At 38.0% G+C, this 23091-nt stretch overlaps 1 protein-coding gene across 1 annotated transcript in view; it reads left to right on the top strand.

The window, feature by feature from the left end:
- TENM3 (teneurin transmembrane protein 3) overlaps window positions 1–23091 on the top strand; it is a 968340-nt gene that overhangs the window by 800947 nt on the left and 144302 nt on the right. Inside the window, 1 exon segment of the mRNA XM_032444361.1 lies at window positions 2638–2847. Coding sequence (XP_032300252.1) covers window positions 2638–2847 — 210 coding nt within the window.

Raw genomic sequence — 23091 nt, 5'->3', positions numbered from 1 at the left:
ATTAAACTTAAATATAGCAGTGAGAGGTACTGCACTTTTCTGGTACAACTATGCTATAGAGTACGATAAAATAGCAATGATTAGGTGATAGAAAAGCCCTCTTTTTCCCGTACTTTAAATTTAGGTTCTTAGTCATGAATTGTATCCATGCAGGTTAATATCTTCTTTTCTTTTTCTTCCAGAAATTATGTAATATAGCTGCTTCATTATCTGTTACAACTCCCTACCTGCAGGCAATAAAATTCTTGAGCAGAACGTAGTCAGGCAGTCTTAAACCATGTAAAGCTAAATCTGCTTTTAAATACTATTGGTAGTGTTTGCTGCATCTAAAGCCCAGTAGAAGTCACAGAGTCAGCTCTGTTTCAATTTTAAACCTACTATTGGTACTCATTTAGCAAGAGCACAGAAAATTGAACTTCTCTTAGTTGGATCTGTAAGTCCCATGCATGAGGTAAGCACTGTGCTTCAGGGTGAGCATACTCAAGTATCTGTTTAACAACTGTGACAGTGAGATGGCGTGAAGTTCCATGGGTGGGTCCAATAAAATAAATAAGAAAGGAGACAGTACGTTAAGTTAGCACCATATGTGTTAACACTATCTTGGCTTTGAGGACTTGTGCAGAAGTTGTCTAGATGACATCGCCTTTGCTAGTTCTACTCATTTTTAGCTGTGAAGGAACTCATTTGGATGCCTTCCCTAAAACTGAGGAAGGTCCCCACTGCTTCTGCAGCTGAGTCTTGCATTTCAATGCAGCACTGATTGGAAGAGATGGAAAGAGACTTGGCGCAGCTCCCTCACTGGGAGTCTACATTTAAAGTGAAGGGCCTCACTTCTCCCAGGACAGCCATCACACAGAGGCTGCCAACTTTCTCGACCTGCTTCTTCCTACTGGCTCCAAAGACCCTTCCTTGTTGTTCCATTCAGTCAGCTTTAGAGTTGCCTTGCTCTTTCCATTAACCACATAAGTGGTGAGAAGGTGCTTTCTAGGTCACTGACACAAACTCAATGTGGCCCCTTAGGAAATGAGGGTAATACAGAAGCAACAGATTCACAGCACAACAGTCAGTACTAGCACAGTCTTTTCTGCCCTTCAGGAAGTTCTGACAGGTCTGTGTTGGTGGCGACTATTGCAAAGCTCTCCAGGATCGCTTCTTTGTCTTAAAGAATTTAGGAATGAAATCAGAAGTCATGAAAAGTATGGTGTTTTGTCTTTGTCAGCCTTAGCCAGTTTGATTCTTCTAGAAGGAAATGTAATTTGACTGTGGTACCTGCGAGAGATTTTAGAGAGCCAGGTAAATGCCTGCACTGTGTCAGAACAAATACACAAATATGGGTACTCCATTGTGAAGAGTGAAATCACAGTTACTGTAGTGTAGAGTGATCTCTACTCCCTTAATCATCATGCAAAGGCGCGTATGGTAAATTTACAAGAATTGTGGCAATCCATGCTGACTGGCACATCATGTAAGAAGAGGACATGTTCCAGATACCAGGCTGGATACCATTACATACCCTGCATGCCCTGCTTCTTTTTCAGGAGAAAAAAAAAATAATCCTGGAATTCAGGAAAAATAAAATAAATCCTCACTAAGGAAGACCAGCTTAGGCACGGCATAGGCCTCTGTCAACCAGGAGGAGTCTCCTTATGCAGAGACAACTCCTCGGGGCTGCAGACCCCTATGGATTAGGTCTGTTGACACCTTAAGTGAAATCTGTGCTGAATATACATGGCAGGATAAATTAGGTAACTCCTTACTGCTTAATTGAGTTTTATTATTGTTTTATTAAAGGACTAAATGTTTTGTTATGGTATCCTAAAGCTTTATTTAAACTTGTCTCTCTTGATGTCTTTATGATGCTTGCAAGCTGTGGAAATGGAAAGTGGTCATTGTGTATTCATGTCTTAAAAAATTGTGGAGTCAAGTTTGACAGATTAAGCATTCTAATGGCTTTTAGGTAATATCTGGTCTGAAAAAATACTATTAAAAACATCTCATCAGGATAAATCATAGGGTAAAAATTTAAGGCTGTTTCTGTACCTGTAAGCTTGGAAAACAGTTTTTGCTTCTCTGCTTCTCTGTATTCTTCCATAAATACAGGTATTTCCCTCTGAAAGAGGAAGCTATGTATTTGGCCATATACTTGAGTACTTTTGTTCTGCTACTTCACCCAGTTAAGAGAGATGAGAATGGAGAGAGAGTGCAGTGTGTGTATGTGTGTGTGTTTCCTCTACATAAGTATTAGTATTTGCTAGGAAAAAAAAAAAAAGAGTTGCTTCAGTTGTGACAGCAGCCTAAGAAAGTAAATGCTTAAAAAATAGAAAATGCTGTATTTCCCAACTGGTTGAGCAGCAAACATTTGATTTCAGTTGGTGCCTGCTCTTCTGTCCTTCTGTTTTGCAGAGACACTGGAATTCTAGAAGAGCAATAGACACTATACATTGAAATAGGAAATCATGACATTGTCTAATAAGTTGTAAAGTGCATAAACCAGTATGTTACACGCTACTGTCATATTTTCTTTTTCCATCTTTTTATTATTTGGGGTAGACGATTTTCCTTTCAGTGATGCAAAAAAGAATTGATTTGTTGTTCACTTCATATCTTGACCCATTTTTTAAATTTTTGTTTCCATAGGTCCTCCCATGCCATCCTCCTCATCTAGTCCATCAGTTACTGAACATTTACACTCCCCTCCTCCATCACCCAATCTCCATGACAACCAGAGGTGGTTATTAAGTAATAATGCCAGCCAGCCAGTTCAGGACTCTGATACAGATGAGGACTATACTGCCAGCTCATTTCTAGTACAGACCGGTAACGTTTCAGTGTCTGTTCCAGGTCATGGTAAGAAGAGTACACTTTGTCCATAGTTTGAATACCCTTTTATTTTCCATCCTCTTACAACATTGCCTAATAAAATTAAAATATCTAAATAATTTTATATTTTAAATTGTTTTTACTTGAAATTTTGCAAATGTACTACTTACTGCAAATGTACTACTTCAAAAGTACTGTACCATAAGCCAGAGTAGAAACTCAGTGTATTGAAGATCATTTGAGTTACTTTAAAATACAATACTTATATGAAGCAGTAGCTATTGGTGATTTCTTACATAATGCAAATTGTTGCAAGTGGGTAGGCTTTACTTATATTTATTTTGAAGGATATGATGAAGTTTGTTAAACTGTCTTAAAAGTTTAGTTTCAGAATAATTTGAAATGTGTTTTCTGCTACCTCATCAAGTTTAGAAGGTTCCAGTAGCTGCTTTAGTTTCCCCATGGGCAGGAGCAGAGGATTTATATGTTTCTGGGTAGGCCAATGCAGGTCAGGTAAACAGCTGTAGAGGAAGAGAGATGTGTGGTCAGAAAAGGCAACGGTGGCTCCAAAGTGCATGTTTCCATGGCTCTCATTCTCCCAGCTAATATGAACAACCAATGGGAGAGAGAGGAGTATGAAACTCAAGTACTTGTTTATATGTCTTGCTGAAGGAAATTGAATCTTGACCTTTTTTCTATCTTTTTGAATGTAAAAAAAAATAGCCACATCATTCAATTTTGTTGTTGTATAATTCAGTAAGCTTTCTTGGGGTTGACAAACTGACTGGAAGACTGATTTGTTAATTCATGACCCTTCCCTAGTAGATCAGCAAAGCCTGGAACAAGAATTTTTGGTTTTATGGAACCATTTCTGTCTTTTGCTTACAGTGAACCATCCTACATATGAGCCACTAGAGGGGGTTTGAAAAAATATTTTGCCTACAGATCACAAATTGATTTATTGGGCAGAATTATTGTGCAGAGCAGAACAGACTTCCTAGCTTCAAGTGCTACTTTACTGTTGTGTCTCAACTAATCTGCTAAAGAGCGGTTCTGGATGTGGATTTGACAGTTTTATTTATTTATTTTGGAAAGACATCATGCTATAAAGGATGAACTGGGGTTGTTGTGGCAGGGGCTTAAATTCTTGACAAATGAGCATTACCAGTTTATTTTTGCTTTTTCAGCTCTGTCAGTATTTAATCTGTGAGGACCTCTCAAAAGCATGGTAATACATAATGCAGGTTATGTTATGCAGATGTCTCATTTCTCTTCTGTCCATGGGTATGGTATTTGTTAGACAATATATGCATTATCCAAAAGGTAGACTGGTTTAGTTCAATAAGTCAATACTTTTAGATTGCTGTCTTATCCATCAACCCCCTCCTTTGCAAATGAAATATGCAATAGCAAGAGAAAACTGCTAAAAATTTTGGATGTTTGGCATGAAATTCTTACATCTCCTGGCCTCTTAAAGTTGTAGAAACAAGTAAAATATGTATTCGTCAGTCCTTTGTGTTTTGGCACTTCGCTGTTTCTGAAGCTTTTGGGAATTGCTTGCCAGTGTGAGTTGGTCAACCTTGAGGAATGTTCTGCAATTGTTAATGCACCAGCCAAAATAAGTTCAGCTAATCCCACAGCAGGTCAGATCTTGTCCCCTCAGCAGAACAAAACAAAGTTGTTTTCTTTGACAGGGCAGGAGTTAACACCATGGTTCACGTCAAGAGAGTTATCTGTGGTGAAATTGTGGCTAGCCAGAAGGAGCAACCAGCATGCTCTCTAAGTTTATTTTTCCCTTTCCCTCTCTCTTTCTTCTGTGCTTCCCTTTCTCCTCTATCTGCAGACGTCTGTAATCTCGCTCATAATCTATCAGTGCTGGCAGTCATACGGTTAATGAACTTACTCTCCTCTACTCAAAATCAGACTTGTTTTTAGAGGTGCTTCAACTTGCTAAACGCAGTTACTATATCAATAATTGCTAAAATTCAAGTATTGTTTTTTGTTTGTTTTTGCCTGCTGGAAGATGAGAAAGACCATAAATGGTTTTCTATGAGTCACTCAGCAGCAGGATCAGGGATTGCATTACTTGGGGAACAGGATGCTTTTCATCCAGCATGTATGAGAATATTGCTTGGGAAATCTATTTGCTTCATTCATGGTGGTTTCTTAAACTCCTGACTTAGTAGATGGAAAAAAATGGTGTTATTTGTGGAGGAGAAAAAGAAAAGATAACGTTTTAATTTAGTAATCAAGTTAATTGCTTTTATGCTACTCATAAATTGCTTCTACTTAATGATTTGCATAGCTTTTTTACAAGTATATAGATCTCCCCAGATCTGCACTAGAAAGTAAAGGTCATTTAATTGTGGCCCTTGGTACTCTCACAGTGTTGTGTTTAGTTCAGCTAGAATGCTAACACAGCATGACTAGGATATTCTTTTCAAAGAAGGGTGCCATTTTTTCACTTCTTCTAATGCATCTAGATACAAAGGAACCTTCTATTCTGTGTGATTTTAATAGATAACACAGTAACTCAAGTGTTACATTCTGGATTATTTTCTTAGATATTTATCTCAGCTAGGGGAAGCATTTTCCAAGCATTTAGGATAGAAAAGATGCTGACAGAAAATAATTCTATTACTGAACTGTGTTTTCAGTTATATTGACTTTTTCTGAATGCAAGTTAAATTACCTTCTCTTCAGCCTATACAAACATCTGTTTGTTTTCTTTTAGACTGAGTTGATTTGGTGAATGTAGCGACATCCTTAAGATTTAAAGGGTTTGATTGTTGTTAGAATCCTGTTAATCTACATGTTTGGGTTTCTTTTGTTGACCAACATGAATTAGCTTTACTATAAGAAATTAGCAAGGAGGGAAGTGAAAATTTTTAAAATTTATGTTTTGGATGCTCACCACAAAAGGATAACTGGTCTTCATGGAAGGTACTGATAGTAGATAAAGAAATTCATGTCAGACAAGGACTGTTGTGCGCAGTTTGCTAGGAAACATTTTATTTCTCTTAGAGGTGCTTTAACAGGTGTAAAATTCAGGAGTTAAATTTGAGGACCATAAGGTGTAAAAGTTCCTTTTAGAGCTTTCAATTTCTTATGTTTTCTGTTGTTCCTTTTCTCCCCAGTGCAGTTCAGTCTGACTCCACTGGTTCTATCCCGTCAGTTAGCCTGTTAGTCTGCTGATTTCAGAACAATTTCCTAGTTTTGAAAAGCAATTCTTAGAGCTTCTGAAAATTTCCATTTGCTCTTAGAATAGTTAACTGATTTATAAGGAACAGCAGTATCTGAACAGATCTTCAAAGAAAAGAGCACATTAGAAGAGGGCGGATGAACTAAGGGCTGGGAGAAGAGAGGATTCTGGAACATGTCTGAGTTATGGAAAGGCTTTCTTTATGTAATGGTCTGCTTATAAACAATATAAGTCAAATGAAGTCTGTATGTGAACATCTTAACAGGCTTTTTTTTTCTGCTAAAAATATAGATTAGTCAGAATTTGAAGGGGAATTTATTTAAATTAGTAGTAGTTTATCTTTCAGCACAGACATGCGGTATGATGGAAAATACAGAGCTAAGTTCTTAGGTTAAGTAGATACCATGAAGAAAAAATTAAGTTAAATGTTAATGCTTTACTCTGACAATGGAGATGAAGAGTCTAAACTCAGTTCAGGTTGGGAATTTTTATCCCTAAATTGAAAACACTATGACAGAGTCATATGCAAAATAGGAGAAGTTTTGTTTGGCAGCAGCATTTGCATAGTGTATCTGAACACTTAAGTTGTCCAAGGTTCTCATAACAGCTTGTGGTCGTTCATGTGATGGAACGATTGGAAATCTCAATATAATATAAAATATTTTTGTTGTTGTCCTTGATCAAGGATCTGCCTGGTGATGCATAACAAACAAGATTTTGCTCCAGCCAGTAGGGAGTTGCAGATTGATAGACTTTTCAGTTCAAAACAACTAGTCTTTCCTGCAGAAAGGGAAGCTTAGATATCTAGAGCACAATTCTGAGTTCTGGTTTGTATAAGAGAAAGTTTATCTAAAAAGGCTGGTAGAATGACAGCATACAGAAAAAAAATTCACATTTGGAGGTCTTGTTGTGCATTACCATAATTCTGCAGACATCAGATGCTCTACTGTATAGTTCTGGTAATCTGAACTGAAAGGACTTTTGTTTATGATGACTCAATAGAATTTGGTGGGGGAGGCTTCATAAATGTATCTGTCATACTGAAATTGCTACTGTTTTTCTCATACCTCAATATGAAAAATTCAAAGTGAAAATGTTTAGCGCTTCTGCAAGCAGCTGAGAAAATGCAGGCCAAGTACACAAGCATGGAAGAGATAATGAAGCTATGCGTGAAGCATTGACGTTGGGGTATTGGACTTGATCATCTCTTGAGGTCACTTCTAACCCCTTCAATTCTGTGGTTCTTTTGATAGGGATATTTCTAGTTTTGTTGTTTACACCTCAAATCTACCCTTCAACTATCATGTTTTATTTCTGCCAAGATATCTCGGTTAATACTTACCACTGTGACTAAGCAATCTGCAGTTTCCAGTTCTTCTCACTTCTGCCTTCTTCTCACTAGAAACAAATGAAATTGAACTATGAACATGGGAATCTGTGTTAAAAGTTAGTGGTGGACTTAAGACTGCTTTTTCAATCTTGTAGTTTCTCCTGAGGGTGCAAAAAGACCTCCTGTTTTACACTGAAAGCAGGAGACAATGCCGGTTCCCCTCTGTACCTTGTGCTGCTTCACAAGAAGGTTGGAAATAACCTGTGAATGTTAAGATCTGCAGTAAATTTAGTCATCTTAACATCCTAAAAGATCCTCGTGTGCCTTGGTCCCTGCGCTTACTGACAGTCTTGTTTTAGTGTCTGCAAAATACTTCTTAGCTTCATTCTGTTCTTTCTTTGCTGTAGTTCCTCCACAAGGGGTGCCACATGTGATACTGAACTAAAACCAAGTGGCCAGGCTGTTGTCTGCCATGTAATAAAGAGCAATCTAGTTCTGATTATTGAAGAAGAAAAGGAGGAAGAAAAGTGCTGGGTGAGAAGGAAACACAGACATAGTGGGGTAGGATCAAATGCTTAAAAGCTGTTAGGGCATTTCTGGTGAAGTGTACATTTGCTGCTTTTTCCCTCCATCGTTTTAAGAGCTCACAGCCCATGTGAATTCCAAGGCAACTCCTTAGGTGCACAGACCCCATCTTTTCATTGGCACTTTAAGCATAGTTCCTTGAATTCTTTTTTTCTTTTATCTCATAATCCATGATAAATTTTGTCATTGTTGTATCAGTACACATAATTTGTCTTCAGGTCTGACGCCGGTCCAAAGACATCTTGCTTGAAAAATGAATTCAGTCCTGTTTGGTTTGAAGTAGTCTCTGATAATAAATTAAGAATAATAGATCAAACTAGGAGTTGTGTTAAAGCATATCATGGGGATATGCTATAATCTTGGTTTTATTTAACATCATCATTAATTATATGGATGAAGGAGTAAAAATGGCACTAATAAAATTTCCCAGTGATACTAAATAGTGAGAGTTCTGAGTACCAACTGGGGACAAAAAGTTAATAGGAAAGGACAAGGAAAGATCATTAATTGTATGGCCAGAAACTAATAAAATGATAATAGAACTGAAAATTTTAAACCGGCGTGAGATGTAGAATATTCAGGGGGCAGAAGAGAAAAATTGTCCTGGAGATTTTTAGTGATACTGAATAGCAAATCAGACATAAATTTGCAGTGTGGTCTGACTAACAAGTATATATTGAGCCAGGCATGCAAATGCATTGGAAAAAAGGGAATTATAGGCATAGCATCAGTGGAGTATAAATTCGGATTTGGGGCATCTTGCTTTTTAAAAATTACTGTTAATTTCTCTTATTCTGGTGTTATTGCTGGCTAGTCTGCTGTTCAGATAAATCAGAATAAAAACATTTAAGAGGGTAGAGGAATTAATATATGGCAGTAGGTTAAGAGAACAAAACTTCTACTCATCATTAGCCTAAAGGCTAATTAAGTGCTGGTAGGAACCAGCAACTCAGCGTGGAAGGAAGCATTTTATATACCATGCAGATATGATTAAAAGCAATAGAATGAGAATAAGGAGAGGAAGGATTCAGCAAAGTGTCAGGAAAACTAACAGCTGACTGTATTAAGATGTCAAAGGCTATCCCAAGAGAAATGGCAGCAGCTCTGTCACCTGTAACATCAAATTAAAATAAATAAAAATGACAATAATGCACCTGAGACTGCATTTGCCCAGGAAAAGGTTGACTTGGGTAACTTCCTGGAGCTCTTCTAGTAAGGTCTGTGTGTTTCGAATTGGGTGTGCGTGACTTAGTATCCTATAATGGAGATAATCACTTTAAGCTCTAATGAGTCTGCTTCATTAGCAGTGCACGTGCATCGTCTGTTTACATTTGACAGAAAGCTGCCATTTGTCCTGTATTCCTGTACTGCAAAACAGCTGCTTTCCCTTCCACTTGCTGAAAAATTTTATATCCTGCAAAATGACAAAATAAGGCTGTCTGTTCTGAATGAAAACTGACAAATGTCTTCTGGGCACATTAATGCTCATAAGAATACTTTGTAGGCAAACATGTTTGATAGCCAAAATGCTTGTGATGCTGAGTAGAGGTATTTGACAATTTTTCAGTGTATATGGAGCAAGTTCATTCTATAAAAATAGATGCTGACTCTTTTTCTGAGGCCAGAGACTGTTACATTCCAACTAGTGTGTAGTGATGCTTGCAGCACTTTCTCAGTAGCGGCAGAAGCATTTAATCTCTTACATTCAAAAATCAGATAGTGCAGGGAGGCCAATATGCTTTAGGTAAAGATCGACAAATATATCTGTTCCATATGCTCGGGGCAAATATAGCTGTTTTTAAAACTTAGGAAAAAAAAAAGTCATGACTGCTTGCCAATTTATTTTTGATCTTTTTTTGATACTTGATTTCAGTCTCACGAATCTATCTTTTTATCCTTTTTCTTTGGTTTTTAAGCCAAACTTCTGTCGGCATTGTTCCCTTAATGTACAAAAATGTACATTTGTTCGGTTTAATTAAGCATTCATTCTGCTTGCCAAGAGCAAATTAAAGTTCCCCAGTCTCACCCTCCTCCAAAATCAAATTTTGCAAAGTGGTGGGCAATTAGATATCATATCTGATTGTTGTAAGTCATGTGCTTCTCTTAAAGATTTTTGTAGTTTTCGATCTCTGTTACTTAGTAGAAGAGACGAGACCAATTATTTCTCCTCAGATTTTGGCCTTTGTAGCCTTCAAAGAACAGTCTCCCCCACACCTCCTGTATCATTAGCTGCAAAATATCTTTCCAATGATGACTTCGGCCTCTTCACAAATCAAAGGATACCGATTGACAAATTATGTGTCTTACACTCAAAGGCATGCCAGATGGGACAACCTGCCAACTGTGCATCGTACTGCAGATACGATCTGATGCTGAGACGTCTCCCCTCCTCCTCCCTCCCCCGTCATAAATCATATTATAAGAAGTCATGCAGGAAAATCTGTGAAGAGAAATTCATTCTGAAACAGAGTGTAATATCAATACATAATATAATCTTAATGAGTTTGGAGGATGGGGGGGGGGCGGGGGGAAGCTGTTTCCAAATGTCAGATGGCTTAAACTGAGCAAATTTGTACCTGGGAGCATGTATGAATGAGAGAGTCAACAATGCATTCCTTCCCTTCTTGCTAATGCTTGCATACAGATTGTTTCTTTTGACTATCTTGATTACAGGCATTCCTAATTGCAAGATAAGGAGCTTGAATTTAAATTTACTTGCAGTTTGTTAATGGGAGAGCCCTGAAGTCACAGGCAGAAGGGAGGATGGATTGTTCTTGTGGGGAAAAGTAGTCTAACAAATTTATAGGGTAAGTTAATTTATAATACAGGAGGTAAAAGGAGAAGGAAACAGTCACAAAGGAAGGGGTTTTTTCATAATAAATTACAAAGCTGAGGAGTTCAGCCAGCTGCTGAGGCAGACTTGCAGCCCCTGCGAGTTACCTAGAGGGTCAAGCAGTGTGCAGGTGTGCAGCAAATAGCCTGGGTGTGGTCAGGGTTGGATGCAGACAGCTTGTATCCATCACTGCATTAAATTCCTACTTAGGAACGATACTATTTCAGGGAAAGATCTAAGATTTTACCGCAGAGCTGCACTACAGAAAGCATAAAGAAAACCAGGCATCTGATTTAGGAGAGAACTGCCAGTCTTGCACATGCTCCCATTTGTTTGCCATTGAGTGGCAACTTTGTGAACTTAGAGTTGTACTAAGAGTACTTAGCAGCTCTGCTACTTACTGAGCCTGGATAACTTTCAGAATTCAGAAGCTCTCCCAGAAACCTACAGTGAATTTAATTTACAAGAAATCTCAGGATTTTCTTTTGTGAAAGGAGGGTAGGGAAGTGTTTTTTGTCTTCTAATTTCTTAGGGCACTTCTGTTTGGAGCAATGGTGTTGGGGTTTTTCCATTCTTTTTTCCCCAGTACATGAAAACATCGTCATTCATTTAATTCTCTATTCTTTGTAGCTGGGCTAAAATTAGTTCATGTAATCGTAGTTATTGACTGTAAGGAGCTGGTGCTTTGGAGAGCACCAACCGGTTACCAGCTTTGGTATGACATGTGACTTTGGTAAGGACATCATATACTACCGGGTCCTACTGATTGTGGAAAACCCTTCAATTGGAATGGAGTCTTTTGTTACTATTGAAGAAAAAGAGCTATACAAACATGTGAAGTACCTAATTTATTCTTTAGTTCTAATGAATACTGATTCCTGACTCTGAGGAATTCCAGGTTGCTTCTTGAGTAAATGGAAGTTGTGTGAGAACATGAAGTATTACAGGAACCAAATAATTGTAATGCAACTGCAACACATGTTTTATTCTAGTGTTGTAGATGTCCCCATTGCAAAAAGAAAATGGGAAGAAAGGAAAGAATTTGATTAAAATAAATAAATAGATGTCTCCTTGTAGGACTTGAACTTCCATTTGAACTCTCTTCCAGCTAGCTCTTATGTGGAGGATGATGTTAGAGCACTTTGAACATGCTGCTCATAGGAAATGAGCAGGACTCTGGTAAATTCTATTGGCAGATGCTTGACACGGTCCTTCACTGGAAAAATACTGAGGGTTTTACATGAGTCAGTAAGCAATAAATAAATAGATGATTGTGAAATCTCAACAGGGCTTATCTCCAAGTTGCTTTGAAAAGTATAAGGCTAAAGCCCTCAATATCCTTTATCTTTTTTAATATTATCAATGATTTTAAAAGCTTCAGGACTGCCCTTAAAGCATAATTCCTCTGCTCTTATACTTCCCATAGAAAAGGCTTCTCCATTTAATATCTTTTTGTGTCTGGATGTAGCATTGACATGAATTTCTTTGTCACTAACCCATTAGGAGTACGCAGGAGTAGTAACCCTTCTTTTTAAGGATGCAGAGATCTGACTAGAAGGCACATCAGCCTTCCTCTCTCATCTAAGGCCAAGGATTCCTATTGTCAGATGCAGTGGGCATGAAAGCAGCAATTTTACAGCACAAAAACTCCAATAACATTTACTGCGGTTGGCTGAGATTGCAATGCACACAGGCACTGCTCAGTCTTGGTTGCTTAAGCACCAGCTTCCCCTGGCTTTTTGCCAGCTTGTGCATTCCAAAGAGACAAGTCCTTTAAGTGGAAAGAGTTTTCCTTGTAACTTGCTGTGGGGTAAACAGACCATTCAGGCATAGTTTATTGCATTACATACTTGACTATGCATAGTGGAATGTAGCAAAGTAATTGGTAGAATTTTTTAATCATTAGAATTCATAGGTATGAGATATATTCTCTGAGCCAGGGGAAAAAAAAAAGAAAAAGACAAGGATGTTTCTTTCTGCTAAGCTGTTGATCATTTAGTACAAAGGAATAAACGCATTCTCTTGGGGAATACTGTATGTTTACACTGGTGTCCCTTCCCCTACTACAGTTAGAGAAAACTGAATTAATTTGCCTCTTCATTGCTATTCTTTTCTAGCATATAAATCCTTTAAGAGTAAGCAGCAGCATCCTGAGTGAAAAAGAGTTCTGCGTATGTATTGGAACAACCTGAATTAGTACCAAAAAAAAAAAATAAAAAAAAAATAAAAAAAAAACTCCATTCAGAAATAATGTAAATGCAGGGTAATTGCAAATAAAAAGGGAAAGATGACTGCAGTGAATCCTACCATCAGTCTAACTCATCTTTGCATTGATATATAGTCTGTTTTTCAGTAATAAGTAATAAACTCACCCCATCATTGCCATAAGACTGCACATGAAATATTCTTAAAGATATTATTTCACACACTTTTCGTAAAGCTTTAATTTAACACTACAGTGCCCCTGCAAACAACATAAAATGGAATTTATTTCCATAGAACCATATGTTACAATAGCTGAATATTCAGAAGGTTGGCTTGGCAATGTCTGAGTAAATGTGTCAGCTGCTGTCGCTTGATTCTTGTAGTTAAATCTGAAAGTTTCAAAGAAAGCTTAAGCTTTCCTTTGGTTTTGTTTCTCGTAATTAGTGTTAGAAGATGTGTTTTGGTCATTCTTGATTCCATAAAGTAGAGGGATTTTGGTTATATGCCCCTAAAATTCTCCCCAGTTAAGGTATCCTGTGCTTTGTTCAGGAACAGTATAAGATAGTATCAGTGGTAATCTTGAGTTTCTGGGCAATTTTGTGGAGGACTGCCCTTTATTGAGTAGGGGGAAAAGCGAGAACAGGGCTGACCTTGTACCTCTTCCCTCTCTGCATGCTTGTACTGGAAGCAAGTGAAGCACTTCTAATGAATAGAGCTTTTGATTGTCTGAATCTGCACAGTAACTCCATTGGGTTTTTACAGCTGGACACTTGCTGTAATTGCTGCCAGGATGAGATGTGCAACATGGAGTTTTGGAGCTAAGTACTTAACTTGCTTTCACTGGCCAAAACTATACAGCAAAGTGGGAGCTACAGACTTGATGAAATTCACACTTGTGTGGTTTAACTTCCTTCAGCCATTTCTGATGTAGGCACTGTAGATGGGGGATGATTTAAAATAAATAAATAAAAATAGAAAGGAAAAGCTGATAGGCAACTTCTTAAAGCAATGAAAGCAATGGTATATTGGTTTAAGAAAAAAAGAGGGGGGGGGGTTATTTATGGTTACAGGCTTGCTGGAGGTGTACAAAGAGCTGGATTTTCATTAAATCATGAACTTAATAGTTATTTTCTACTGGTACTGAGAAATAAACTTCATTTTAATTTTCTCAGCATTCAAAGATAAAATAATGCCCACACAAAAAGGATTCACCAGTGGAAGAAATAGTTGGTTCCCTTTAAGCTTCAATTTCCAAGTCCATTGATGTATCTCTGGATGTGGTTTTTGAAGTGTTTTGTGTTTATTTGTTAGCATGCTTACCTGAATAATTCAAAGATAATCTTCTCCATGTTGCATTTTTTCAGGAAATAAAAAAGCGAAGTTGTTACTTATTCCCTACAATGTGTTGTTCTTAAAATTTGCTGCAGTATTTTTGTCCAGGTGCCCTTCCTGGACTATTTCCTTAAGGCTTTAATCAGTGGTTTGTAATATGGTGTATTTTTGGTTTTGTTTACAGTTTTGTATGAGTAACTCAAAATAATTGTCATTAGAATGCTCCAGGGCATCACGTAGGGATCTCTTCCTCACTCAAGTCGCATGATTTCTTACTCAAATCAAGTCTTCTATATGAAAGTGTGTGTTGTCTCTAGTAATTGTATACATTGTAGCTATTATGCACCTAAACTAAGAAATCCAGAGGCAGGAAGGGAGGATTGGTTAGATATCTTTAAAACTCATTTCCAGCTTTCAAAAAGTCCTCTATTATAATCTGCTTTGTTAGCCTTCTGGGCTGGGAGGCCTTGGGGGACATTCCTGGGCAGGGCTGAGCTCAGACGGTGTACTGGCTTTGCTGGGCGCCCTGAAGGGAAATTCTTCCCTCCTCTCTACAGCTGTATGTTATTAGCCAGACCTGAAAATGGCTAGTGCTGAGGAGGGAGGCCAGCAGAATAATGTCCAAGTGAAACAGTATAGCCTACCCAAATCATCCAAGTGCTTCCTCACTAGTAATACTCAGATCAAAATTGGCGTTAATGAAATGTGTCTTTGGATTTGATCATAACTTGTGAAGGCTGCTTTGGTTTGTTATTTATTTTTGTAGGCACGTGACCACAACTGGCCAGGGTCTTTTTCCCACTTGTACATGGAAAGTTCCTTAAAGAATGAGAGTTAAAATGCAGTCTAGTGAGGAGTGAAATGCTTAAATTTTAGCACCTTAACTCCTTGTCTCTAGGATTAAGGAACGCTGTCCTACTAATTTTGAGCTGAGCAAGTTGGGGAAGCTAACATATATCCTATATGTTACCGTAACATTGTTTTTCTCATATGGTGTTCTGTGCCAGATTTAATCTGTCATATGTGAAAGAAACAGCCAGTGACTCTGAATCTTGCAGGTGCAGTTTTAAATACGAACATATTTACATTTGTGTTTCAGAAAGGTTGTGGAGATGATTCTGCTTCCACTGCAAGTTCAATAAAATACATAGGCAGGAGCAGAATGAATAATTACATGATGGTTATTATGGCTATTAATGTAGAGTTGTTTCTCTTATACTGACCAGAAATTGCAAAATCAGGTGAATAATAAGTATACTATAATCAATGTGCTAACCTTTTTACCGTAGTGATTCTTGACTCACTTCACAAGTGCAAATAAAGGCACAAATCCCAGAAGAGTTGAGTTGTAATTACCATATGCTTACATTCCTGTTACTGTATTCCCATGATTACAGCAGATCTTAAAACATACTTACAGAAGCATGAGAAGGAGTATACTCTCATTGATACAGACTTGAACAATTGGATGGCATCTGCAGAAGGCCTTTGGGAAAAACTCAGAAGAGTTATGAAATGCAGGAACTTCAAGATGTGGTGCTTTTTCACTGCCTCATCAATACCTCTGTGCTTCTGTTTGGTACCTTGGGAGAGATGTTGAGTAGCAAAGGGAAAAGTAGTAGTGCAAGTCCAGTTTTTCCTCTAGACAAAGGCACGCTTGCCGCTGAGATAAGTATCAGACAGCTGCTTTGCCATCATTTTTTGTATCCAAGAGCAAAGCTCTGCTGCTGTTTTGTAGGTTAATAATCCTGGAGTCGTGCGCTGCTTGCACTGTTCTATGTGAGCCTCTGGAGGGAAAGAAGTTGCCTCTTGCCTATCTGTCTGTTAGCACTGACTATGAGATGTGAGGAAAGCCAAGTGGGTGATGCATCAAAGCCTCTAATTTTGAATCCACAAAAGGCACTAGGAAATTAGATCCCTTTTTCTTGGTATATTCGTTGTTTACCATAGCATGAATGATGGTTTCCACTGCTCATTTCCTGCTGTTGAGTGTCAGCAGGCATCGTAAGTATGGCTCCCCAGTGGGAAAAATAAATGAATGAATAATGGAGACTGCTCATCCGCCACCCCGTATCAATTTTTGGTGTTGTCAGATGTTTACATCTTTTATAGTGAGCCAGGCACAAATCTCCTTTTCCACCAGCAGTGAATGCAGCTGGTCAGGGATGGTTTCCTCTGGTACTACCCCTCATCTTGAAATAGCATGAGCAAGGGGTTGTTACCTCCAGGCTGGTGTTAACTCCTTGTAGCTGCTGAGGATGAGCAGGGAACAGGTATGAACATGTCAATGAGAAAGCAGGGAGGTCCTGACTGCAGTGCTCCAGCTCCATCCCTGATGACTCCTCTTGTTAACTCTCTCGAGCAGTTTCTGAGCACTGAGGCAGGTGTGATACAATGGATGCAAACAGATGTGAGCTTTTGCTCCCTGAAGTGATCAGGATGCATGGATGAGATTATTTTTTTTCTTTGTGTTTTCCTTTTACCTCTTCAGAGATTTATCTTTTTTTTTCTCATGTACTGTCTTAAGTTCTTCCCACCCTTTAAGTGTGCTCCTTTAATTTACTCCTTTCTCTCTTTTTTTTGTCCTATCTCCTTTGAAGGATTCTTTTCTCACTCCCTCCTACTTCCTTTTCTTTTATTCTCTTTTTTATTGGGCTCTTTTCATATCATTCTCTTCTTGCTCATGCTTCCTGCCTCTCCCTCCTCATTCCTTTTATTGTTTTCTCTGTGGGACAGGTATATCTCATGAAAAGATGTTTTGTTCAGAATGTATCTGCCTTGGGGCAGCTATTTAATGAAATAATCAGCTTTCCATCCAATGTTCCTATCCCTCTGAAGCCCTATGCAATAAATGCCAACAGTTTTGCATAATTAAAATAGCCATGCTGTAATTCTTTTTTAATATTAGTGTCTCCCCATTAAAGAAATAGAATATGCTGTGCTGTGACACAAACAAACGAAAAAATATTTCTAATCCCTATTATGGTCCTCAGAATTTTTTTAACCCTTCTCTTTTGGCTTGTGTGCATTCCAGCCATCTGCAGAAGGGTCAGCAAAACACAAACGGGATCACTTACAAGAAGTCTAGCTCCTTTATAATTGGGAATGAAAACTAACATCCTGTCTGCTTCTGATCCCACTTACACGCTTGTGGCAGGAAAGCTGTTAGAAGGGATGAAAAATGATCAAAAAGAAAAGCAGCTGACTTTTCTCTTGGTGGTTTCTGTGATTACTGGGGGAGTTCACAGTTGCGGAGAGGGCAATGGGAGATAAAGATACAGAGAAGTATCAATCTCACGTGGTTTAAGCAGTGCAAAATAGTCTTAACCTTTGGGGTGCTGGGGTTCTTGTCCTGCCCCAGGGAGCTCAGGTATTCCTGGATGCCTTCATATACTTACAAGAGGATTAAAAGGAGAAATGAATGAGATGTTGATACTGGTAATAGCACTAATTTCCAGAAATGTGGCCACTTTTTCTGTGAAGAGCTGCTGATTTCAGACTTCTCAGTGAGATGCTCCCACTTAACCTGAAATGCCACAGTCTTTTCATGTGCGAGTTTGAAATCAAGTGGCTCTTTATGTTCACTGTGCAGAAGTTAACATCCCATTTTTTGCTATTCTCCAACCATTTTTTCCTATCTCTTTTATTTCTAGTTTATACAGTTTTGTATTCCTGCTCATAATGTGTAGTATTGTGCACATGCAGTAGTTTCTAAACAGCTGATGGTAATGGTTGCAATAGAAATAGATGTTTCAGAAGGGAAGATCTTGCTTGTTTCTTCCCATAACCTTGTATTATTTTTATGTGGTATATTGTGAGGTTTTCACCAGACAGAAGTCAACTTTGGAACTTTAGGTTTCTCTAAAGAGATTAATGACGTAAAGGGATTATTGAAAGCAGTTTGAGGATCTGTGTTCCCTGTAGTGTTTCGTGTTCAGGTAGTCTCATTTGATAATCTTTTTTTGTTGAAGAGGTGACAGGTAATCAGCAAGAAGGAATCAACGGTATCACTGCATATAGAAGAAAGCTTTTTTGTAGGTGGAAGTATGGCAGCATTAGAGTGGCATCAAGCAGCAATTGTAGTGGGGGTGACGCATTTTCCCTACATTTGAGCTGAATGATAAATTGACGGACTGTGGATAAATAGAGATTAGGTGTGCTGGGGAAAAAGAGCCAGCATTTTAGCTTCTGTGTTGAAACTTTGGCTAAAGCTATTGTAAGTGCCCAGCACTGCCCTGGTGGCACCATGAGTGCAGCTGGGATCCTGCCTGAGAGTCCTTGGGGAGGGAAAGAACTGCATTTCTCCTGAGAGGAGTTTCACACCCTCTGAGCACAAATCCAGCAGCCTGCAAAGCAGCCCTGTGTGTGATGGTGGTTTCCAAAGGCTGTAAGTGCTTGGTGGGAATGAGCTGGCACCTTAATGCAGAGCAGATGAGTGTCTGTGGCATTCATGGAGACTACCGATTCCAGGAGCTCTTCCAATTGCTGTAGTAATGTGATTTGGACCACTCTAATTTGAAGGAAAGAAAATTTGAACAGTATGATTATGCAATAGTCTAGAATGTGGTAAGGGAAAAAAAAAATAAGTTCTTTGAGGCAAATTATGAAAATGAGGTAGCTGCTGCTTTTATGTCCTAGGACAGAAGTTTCTCTTGGGTGCCTTTGTCCTTTCCTTGTTGTCAGCCTTGCTTCTTGTTCTTATATATATATATATAAATATATATATATATTCATATATATATATATATATGAAAATATATATATTTTCATCCTTTGCTATTCTTTCTTCAGTGGTTTTTAATCCTCTTGTACTCTACTAGAAGCATTTTTGACGTGTCTCAGTGGTTGCCTCTACACACTTGCCATTGTGCTGTCTTTTTTCCTTACCCAAATGTTTGCATCTTCAAGGGATATCATTGCCTACCGGCTATTATTTCTTTGAAAACAAAACAAAAGATCTAGGCGAATATTTAAGTTGCGTTTCTTAAAGGATAAAGAGTATAGTAACCATTTCATAAGAACAATTTTTTCATCTGATGTTATAATTTAGAAACAATTAATTTTACTTATGAATTTACGATCAGTTGAGAAATTTGATTGAAGAATTCCTAAACAGTTCATCATGTCATTATTACATGTAGCTGCAACAGTACCCTGTATAACAGAGTGAAGGGAACCTAGGATGTATTAAAACGTACTGTTTCCTTCTTTAAAAAATGTTCATTTGCAGGTTTTACATCTTGGGCTTAGAACCCTTCAAATCCACACACACATTTAATTTTTTAACTATAGAAAATATTCCATTGTTTTCATATTCATTGTCTGGAAGTAGGATACGTTGACTCTGTAGGGGAAACTACCTTGTAAAAGTAGCACCTTACTAGGAAATGATTTTCATTCATTAATACTGAATGAAAAAAACACTCTGAACTGATTAACGAGACCAATATAATTTCGTATTTCACAAATAATGACTTGAATTACTTTTACAAAACTGTTCCTATTTTATTGGCTGTTTATTTTCTTTTCAGATTTATGGGAAGCGCTAGTAATTATCACACCCTTCATTTGATGCAATGAATGTATTTTACTTAACAGCATTATGTTTTCAGTGTTACATTTTTCCTTTTGCGACTCAGGACCAATTTCCTGTTTACGCTTATACACACTGTTGGTTGTTGAGGTTTCAGTTTAGTTCTAAGCATTTTGAGGTGTAATTTCATTTATATGTTGGGTATGTGCAGTGCAGGTCTAGATGGCAATTCAAGAAGTTAGAAGACTAAAACAAGCTCTCATTAGCAACTCTTGAAGTCTTGTGATGCTGAGAATCACAACTTATCATAGCACCTTGTATCTGCAATTGAACTTTAGTAATTTGCAGGTCCATAACTAGTAGTTCTTAGTACAGAAGCAAAATGTTGGTAGGAATTTTTTTTCCCAACTGTTGATTGAAAGGGAAAATTGAAAGGGAAAAGTATATTTTTCTGCCTGGGGCTTTTTAATTGCATGCCACAGAGATGGAAACTGCTTGCAAACTTAAGTTTCTCATTTATACCAAGTACTGTGGTGTTTTGTCTGAACCTAGTGATTTTAAAGCATCATTACACGAGTCCTTTTCTGGTTGCAAGTAATAAACATGCCACATCCTTAAAAGACAAAGTGTGAGACGTAGCTATAATTGCTTGGTTTTGGTGCCAAGAAAAAGTGGTTTGGGGAAAGCTTAGCACCCTTATCCCCAGGGAGTTGTAAATTATCACAGGCAGCTCTAGACACAAGCAGCTTCTCACTTGAGTACTAGTAAGCAGCAAGGACATGTCACAAGCATAGCAGATATTCATCAAGTTATATTAAAATGTACTACTACTGACTTAGGGTACTATTAGTACTTTTATCGATAGTGGTTTTGTATACATAGGCACAAGTATCTGTAGAACAAACAATATTCCAAGGGCTGTAACAGTGCTGCAGATGCAAAGATGACCCGAGTTCCTTTACTCTGTAAGAGTCAATGCCTTTCCTTGCACTGTGTGCTCCTCCTATTTCACTACATTCTTATGTAAGGGAAAAAAAAAAAAAAAAAAAACATGCGTCAGGAGGGACCTTCTTACAGTCATAGCAGTAAGACTAGAACCTGTAGCTTTCTTTCATAATTTTTTCTTGTGGTGTACTGTCCAAATAAGTCTTTTACTTTCTCTGTAATGATTTTGGCATGTTTGTGTGCGTTTCCCAATTTCCACCAAAAACAACAAATAAGTACGATATTGACATAGTGGCTGGGATAAGCACAGTTCATAGTGAGATGACTAAAGGAAGTAATTGATAAGTATGAAGTGCTTTATGTAACTGGGGAAAAACCCTTGCTGGACACTTGTTCTCTGTGCACAAATGAAAAGAGGATAGAATCATAATGCATCTCTCTAGTGAAAGTTGTTTGTAATCTAGATAAGTCGCACACTAGCTGGGGTCCACTTTTCTAGTAAGCGTTCCAGTAAACAAGATTCCTCTGGCTTTATCAGCGAGAAGCAAGTATTAAAAAGCTACTGGTGTAAGCTAGTCTACTGCTTTGAGTGTAAGTCCTGGCTGTGAAATATCTGGGCACCTTTTCCCATGTTTAGCAGAGATCTGTAAAAAGTACAAATGCAGTTTGGAACAAACATCTGAAGAATTTATCCAGTAAGGGTGTTCACGTATCCCATCCTGTGCAACCCTGATGTGTTCACCAGCTGGAGCAATGAAATCTGACACGAGATAGCTGTATGTAGAAACACACCATAAAGAAATGCATGGGCACAAGCAACGGCACATCGCTCACCAAACTTCTCAAACTTCTCTTGGAACAACCTGGAGAAATGCTACCATCTTCTCTCAGTATTATCAGATTTTTGTTTTGTGTCCCAAGCAGGGGATTTTCATCCCTGAATACTATTTAGTAGCACTTCTGTGGCCCATCTTTGGTAAGGTTTGCATATAAGCAGCCTTAAAGTAGGAATTGTGCTTCTGTGTTATGTGAAGGTTTTCTCCTAAACAAAATGTTTTAGAGACATGATAAGCAATGCACAAGCAGCAAAGAAAATAGTCTGTAAGGATCCTATTAAGAAAGAAACAGTGACAAAGAGTAATGTCAGTCTGTGAGCTTGAATGAGGCCCAGGACATTGTGGATGCCTTCCTTCTATATCTTTTCTCATGTGTTGGAGCTACTCAAACCCAGCATGTGCTCATCTGTGTAGCTGTCTGTTGGCCAAGGGCAGGTGTTTTGTATTCAGCAGCCACAACCAACTGGATTCCAGAATGAGTATACATTTTTTTTTCCCATAGGATGAGAGCTTGAGTTTCTTCTTGTGTCTAGACTTCCACCCTGTTGAGGTCTAGTTGCTAGGTGAGTAAGTATTTTGGAGAACAAAAGCTCAGTATGTTTGGAAAGGGCTTCCAGTATAATTGCTGAATGTGAAAATTATTCAGATTTCCTGTTGTCTTTGTGGAAGTGTATAATACACATAACAGGTTATGAAGAAGTCTACATTTAACGAAATTAATTAGGTCTTCAACCAAGATTTTTTGTGACCTATAAAATATTTTTGAATCTCTGCTTGCAGTGTATGCTGTTGTGGAAAGACAGTGTATTCAGGCATCTTCTTTCTTACATGTTGCAGCAAAGTCTACAATGGCCTGTAGCATCTACTCAGTGTCTCCTTGGTATTTAGATCTTGGAAAAAATCTTTTTCAGGCTTTGTGTGGACTCAGGTTCTTAGTTCCTAAAGTTCTGAAAATTAACATGGCAACTTGGTTCTATGGTTATTATTAAGTGGTAATAACTATTTAAATGTGTGAGTAGAGGACAAGAAAGCTTGGAGCTAAAAAGTACCTATTTTAAAACTGCTATTCACACAGAGCTTTACACTGCTTTTCTTACAAGTTGAGGCTACTGAATTAATTGTTGCTTCTGTTATGTTGATAATCTGTTTGCTTTGCAGTTGTAAATAACATACAGTTGCTGGTGGAGTTGCTGACGGCTACTTAGACTTTCAGTTTTCAAGAATGCTATTAATTGTCCATGTTTGTAGCTTTTAAAAGCGTTTACTTCTGAAGTAATTTTTGCAGCTAAAGTGTCTTAAATTCTTCACTGTTTGTTTGTTGATTGCTTTCTTTACATGTGTATTTCCAAAGTGTGAATCTTTCTGACAGTTTTAATTCACCTGAGACTCTAAAGCAGCCCAGTAGCTGTTGCTGAAGATGTTACCTCATTTATGATGTTCCTTTCTCTTTCTGGAAGATGAATCGTTCTG

The sequence above is a fragment of the Coturnix japonica genome, chromosome 4 (genome assembly GCF_001577835.2).
Source record: "Coturnix japonica isolate 7356 chromosome 4, Coturnix japonica 2.1, whole genome shotgun sequence".
Lineage (NCBI taxonomy): Eukaryota > Metazoa > Chordata > Aves > Galliformes > Phasianidae > Coturnix > Coturnix japonica.
The sequence above is the reverse complement of the archived record's forward strand: the minus strand, read 5'-3'. Positions and strand labels throughout refer to the sequence as shown.